The 6,276-nt window shown below is 36.6% G+C and overlaps 1 protein-coding gene across 1 annotated transcript in view; it reads right to left on the bottom strand.

Moving 5' to 3' along the window:
• Positions 1 to 4,790: 4,790 nt before the first annotated feature.
• The window catches only part of LOC594214 (leukocyte receptor cluster member 8 homolog), a 46,304-nt gene continuing 44,818 nt past the window's right edge, over positions 4,791 to 6,276 (bottom strand). Inside the window, exon 12 of the mRNA XM_030984749.1 lies at positions 4,791 to 6,266. Coding sequence (XP_030840609.1) covers positions 6,107 to 6,266 — 160 coding nt within the window. The 3' untranslated portion in view covers positions 4,791 to 6,106. The remainder of the gene's footprint in view (positions 6,267 to 6,276) is intronic.

The raw sequence follows: 6,276 nt of genomic DNA, 5'->3' as shown, positions 1-6,276 counted from the left end.
CTTTTATCAAAATAACTGAAATGTGCCGACAGAATTTTGCTCAAGAAACTATTTAACAAAGTCATAGGGCATGGTTCATTATATCATTGAATTTAGTTTAAACGCTACTAAATTCCAGCTAATGTTACAACACATAATATTAATAATAACCATCCAATAATCAAACACATCTGAATCAATTATTTCCATTTGAGAATGACAGTTGACTCCACTTTGTAAACACAAGAAAATACAGATTGTTCAAATTGCTTTCCCGTATCTGGAAGTATAAAGCTGGGAGATTTAACTTGGTTAAGGATGAGCCTAGATTTTGGTGACTGGTCTAGGTCTCCGGGCTTACCTAAAAATGTAACCACGATGAGGATAATTAAACAGTATCCATGAAAGAAAAGAAAATTACGAAATCCGTTTACACTCATTTACAGTGGCCACCTATAACCCCTGTCAGAGAAAAGGCAATGTATTAAACATCCAATAAACCTGCTCACCAAGTGCATTTTCCATCTTTCCAGGTTGGTGGCCACTGTAAATTAGCATTACTGGAAAAGAAATTACACACATTTAACAGGGGATAGGATACTATTGAACACTCTGCAATAGTACTTGCATCAGCCCACTGACAAGGGATGAGGATCAGCTCCAAGGATGTCTTCTTGGCACCTTGGATGTCTTCTAGGGACCAAGGATGTCTTCAAGCACAACTGATGTCTTCAAGTTCTAGATGTTTTCCCTCAGAACAGCCATCTATTTTCTCATGAGCTAGTAACCTGCTTACATTACTTATTACTTCATTGGAAAATTCCTAAAACAAGATTCTTTTCCAAGCACATGCTATTAAATGTTGATTATAAGTGATAAATAATAATAATAATAATAATAATAATAAGACCTACAAAGTTGCTCACTTGCACAATTGGCTATCAGACTACAACCTTACTACTGTAGTAAGAATCCATTAATCTATGAATAAGGGAACCACATATTATATGGATATTTATTATGAGGACTTGTTGAAATCGACAGCAAAAAAAAATAGGACGTTATGTTACATGTAAGAACAAAAAAAAATAACAAAAAAAGGTGCAATACATGCATCACAAAAATGTGCCCGAGCATCAAATACACTACTTAACATACCTCTCACACAAGTACATGAAGTACGTAAGCTCCAAGAAATACAAAACCTAGTAAATTTGATAATACTGCAACATGGAAAGTCATAGGGAAATCAGCCCAACAATTACAAACGCTGATAGACTGGAACCACTGTCACTTCAAGACGTGGTGAGTTTGCTGCTTCAAGTCCAAAGTCCCTTTTATTTGCAAGATGTGTGTTCAGGATGTATATTCAGGACAAAACTATTTTCACAGAATGGTTGATAGCTAACTTTCTCCAACAGGACAAGAACTTACCAGATTGTCAATATATATTGAGAGTAGTCACTTTACAAACTCATGACATGCAAGCTGGTGTTATTCCAAGTGTCAAGGTCAATCCATGGTCATCAAGGAGCTGTGGCACAAGGAGGAACTGTCAAAGGCCACGCTTCGTCAGATTTCAATGATTTAAATCTCAGATCTTTGGAAATAGGCTCGTCTTTCAGATGATTCGTTGAATATTAGATGACAGAGTTGACTCCTTGCCTTGATGAAGGGAACTTCAGGAATACTATGAAAATTGGGCAAATTTTGGATGTATTTCTCTCCTGGGCTGAAGGTGGATGATCATTACTGACAGCATGGCTAGGTCCTGGGCTGATATCAAGCAAAAGGATAGACTTTGTTCATTATGGAAGCGCTGACAGCAGATGAGGAAACCATGAAAGATGTCTACAGGGTACAAACATAGATGAAAGGATGTCTTCTAGATTCTGGAAGGTCACTCGAACAGTTTGTGTACATCAGCCAGCTATGATACGGTTCTTAACTTTGACTGTGGGCGAACCGTACCTAGAGGCTAATGTACACATGAGGTAGGATGACAACAGGTGCAGGAACTCAGATGCCTTTGGAAGATGGGGTGATAACACAATGTGGCAAAAAGGAGAAGGAGGGGCATCTATACTGGAAGGAGCCCCGAGTTGGAAGTGGCTAAGGTTCTGCAGGCTGTAAAATCCTGGATGGTACCCTGTGATAGGAAGTGGTGCAGACATCGCCAAAGCAGGAATGGAAGAAACAGACATCAGTTCAGCTCCTCCGGGACAGATCATTAGATCATTAGTGCAAATGGATAGGTGACTGTAACAGTACCTTGCCTCATAAGGTAGATCATTGCTGTGCCATTGGGTTAACAGGAAGTGTCAAGGTTGCTTTTAAATATTGATGAGAATTTGAACAAGAAGAAGGGCATGACTGGAACTGAATCACAAATGCGCATCTGGTCAGTGACATCACAAAACTACAGTCTTCAGATCAAGGCACTCAAAATAGTCGGCAGTGGATAAACTCAGTTGGACACAGATAACAGGGGACAGGTTGTTCATCAATCTTGGACACTTCTCGTAGCATAGCTTTTGAGGAAGGGAGGGCAAGCAGGAACAAACTTTTGAACAAGTTGATTTGTGTTGCAGGAGTACAGGCAGCAAACAGGCAGTTGGAGATTAACAGTTCACAGGTACAGTGTGCAGGTTTTTCTATCAAGGAATCAGGATGTAGGCAACACTCTTAATAAGAAACAAGCTTGGATGAAGACCTTGATGAAGTGCCATAGTAAGATCAACGCTAAGGTCAAGGGTCACTGCTTTCATATCAAAAGTACAAGTTTTAGAGCCAGGTGATTTAGATGTTGGCCTCCTCAAGCAGCCTTGGGGAAGACGTACAAAACAGTCTATTTCAGCATACCTCTCATCTTTCCTACAACGCATCAGCTGTTTCTCTAATGACAACATTAGCACCAGGCAAGGAGAAGGAAACTCCAGAAAACATCATGCAGGAGTAGACACTCAAAACATGCATTCCCTTTCCGGTTCATTTATCGTCGTCTTCTTTTCTAGTTACATAAATCAGGAGCCTTGTTCAACCGGTGAGGACACACAGGAATGACCTCAGCCAAGTGCAAACCACTCTGACCAATAGTCTTGAGAGAGAGCCTTCAGAGATGCTCATCCTCTACCCAGCCATACCCCACAGTAACCACACAAAAGTATTAAATAATGTCATGGACAGTACAACATACATAACTAAATACTGATGGTAATATACATTTTCAAGTGTACATACAATAAAAATCATGAACATCTATTAAAGCCCCTATTCGAATCAATGCATAGTCCAGAAGCTTCTAGTATAGCAGCCCATCATTTCAGACCTGACGGGATTGAATATAAGAAATACAGGGACCAGGGGGTGTTTCACAAAACTTGTCATCAGTGAAAAATGACAGTTTCTGTTATAAGCTAGTGAAATCCTAGCTTCTGATTGGTTATCAGCAGTTGTCACTGGTTTTTGACATTTATCGTTGAAAAAAGGCTTTGTGAAACACCCCCCCAATAGGCCTTCCATACACTCTGTAGGTAATATCAATGCATATTTGATGGACCACTGCATGAAATTTAGAAAAGTAGGTATATGAAGATCAAAATTCAGCATCTCTCTGTGCTGATATTCTAGGACTTGACAACCTTGTTGCGGGAGCAAAGGTTTACAATTGAAAATGTTGTGTTTTAAGCTGGAATGAGGAGCATTTGTGTGGCCTATGCATTGATTTTCACAATATGGATACAGTTAATCCCACCAAACAGTCATTTATCCCTTCTTGCAGTGTTCAATTGAAGGACAAAACCTCCACAGAAATAATCACTTTCACCCAAGAACACACCCAGTATTCGGTTTTTCTTTAGCAAGCATATTTGAAATGTATTACTTTCTAACATTTTACGTAGAGGTAGCATCAACTATTCACAAGGACCATAAATTCTGCAAACTCTGGTTTATAAAGACGGCATATCAACAGAAGCATTTTGTGAGAAAAAAGGAGGAATTCAAATTGTATGTCATACAGATTGTATAGGCTTGAACACACTAGTCCTTGTCATAATCATTAGCAAATATAATACATCTCCCAGGTGATGCTCACAGTGAGGGAGGGCAAGGAATACTTTGATTCTCTCATAAATTTAAATGTCATGTTTTTTTTAAACAAGTACACTGTACTTTCCACAGGAGTAGAACAATATTTGTTATCAAAAACTATTGTTTCTGGTGTGAGGGGCCAAATATACCTTATATATGACATGCAATACTTCATGACTTAGGCATATACAATTCAAATTTAAATTTTCACTCTCGTGTTCAGTTTGTTCCTATCTCTTCTTTTACAGTTCTCTATTGTGAGGTTTGTGAGTCAATGCCCTATGGAATTTGTAAATAGTTGACACTTTTTTTATCTGTGAAATCATGAAGAAAATAACCATTCTGTCATAAATGCGAGTGCATATGAATTAACAATCATTAAGAGGAGTGAATACCTAATACATGTACCTTCAAAATACTCTTTTACAAACATCGTTCAGAAGTTATGCAAGTGAATTTTGGTCAAATAATCTTTGATCTAAGTCTAAATGATGTGTTCATTTTGTTTCCCCCTTATTAGAATGTTTGTGAGTTTTTTCATTTGATAAAATAACAAAGCAGAGAAATTCCATGTCAGATAAAAAGTCAAGAAATCTATACATGAGGAAGCTAACAATTTGGACGAACGTTATATACTTACCAACTATCCATCAATAAATTTATGTCTAATTACAAAATAATTTAATGTGATTTTGAATGTACGTTTGATTTACTGTTTCAATTTTTTTTTTTACTAAGGAGTATTAATACTTACCATCCCTATTAGATTATTGTATCACTTTTATTTTGTCATTTCTTATCACTGAAATCTTGTAGCAGTATTCATGTCTATATTATAGAATAATTTGAATTGAAAATCACTATGACAGATCCATTAAAAAAATGTTAACCTAAGTTGTTGACTCATGCAATGTAATATGTAAATGAAGTGAGTAAATAAAAATTAAAAATTAAAAAAAAAAGCAACAGAGCTTTTGATCTAACATGGAATCTCTACCATGTTAAATATTTCTACAAGAAAATCAAATTAAAGTACCTGAACAGACCATTTGTTTTTTGAATTGCACATAAACCCACTGACATAAATTCTGATGATACTCCATAGTTATTGAAGTTTCAGCTTAAATTAACAATAGAAAATAACCAATAATCCAATATCTAACATCTTTTTGTAAATTATCAATACTGTAAGAGGAGGATGAAAACCTTTCCTGAATGGCATTGTTAGAATCTGGAAGTTACATTTAAAAGATATTTTGTGAACAGTTAACAAGTACCACCTTTCAAATAAATATATAACCAATATAGATACACTGAGAGAGTACAAACATTTAGACAATTGCTGTGAATATTGTAGGATAAAAGGAAGAAGAAAAGAAAGAAATGTTACAATTAATATCTTTTATTTCTACATATATGTATGTGCCAATTCATTCAATCAGAATAAAAATGTAGCATTGTCTTGTAATTATTTCAAATGTTTATATTTTAAATATAAATATTCTTTACATAAAACTGATTTGCCGAGATTATCATATGAGAAGTTTGGAGCACAAGACACACACTAAAATTGAAGGTGCAAGACAATTAAGAAAGAATTTTGATTTCCTAGTTCTTACCACACCAGGAAAATACCATGACATAGAAATTCTAGTTTCCAAATATAGATGCTCGAAAGCAAAGGTGAATCTCCTTCAATGTTGGAGCAATATCTGCTGATTACTTCCCTGTGTAAGGGTCTATAGGAAGGCCCATTTCTACTGTAAACTTGTAAAACTGTGATCAGCCAAAATAAATAATTGACATTCTTTGCTGCATTCTTCTTCATTTGAAAAGAACTATGGGCCATGCAAGTCCAACTCTCTTCTAATTTTTGTTTCCTCTCCAAAACTGTTCCAAAAACCAGTATGCCAGTGGCCAGTCAAAGCCAACTGCAGATATTCCTTGAATAGAATCTCGCTTGAATTTCTGGTTTGTTAGGTCAATGATTAAGTCTTTGCTTCTATTTAACTTTTGGGGTATGATTCTAACTAGCTCAAGCCACAGCCATGGCGGCAGCGCTCTGTTTACAGTCCACTTTAGTCCTATCCGCGTTCAACACGACATTCAGCTCCGTCAGGAATGTGATGCATTCCTCGTCGCTGTCGAATGCGAGGCTGTTTGCCATGTAGTCTACGGGGACCATGGGTCGAAATCTACACCGAT

The sequence above is a fragment of the Strongylocentrotus purpuratus genome, unplaced genomic scaffold, assembly GCF_000002235.5.
Source record: "Strongylocentrotus purpuratus isolate Spur 01 unplaced genomic scaffold, Spur_5.0 spur5_scaffold_14, whole genome shotgun sequence".
Classification (NCBI taxonomy): Eukaryota; Metazoa; Echinodermata; class Echinoidea; order Camarodonta; family Strongylocentrotidae; genus Strongylocentrotus; species Strongylocentrotus purpuratus.
This window is presented reverse-complemented; position numbering and strand designations above follow the sequence as displayed.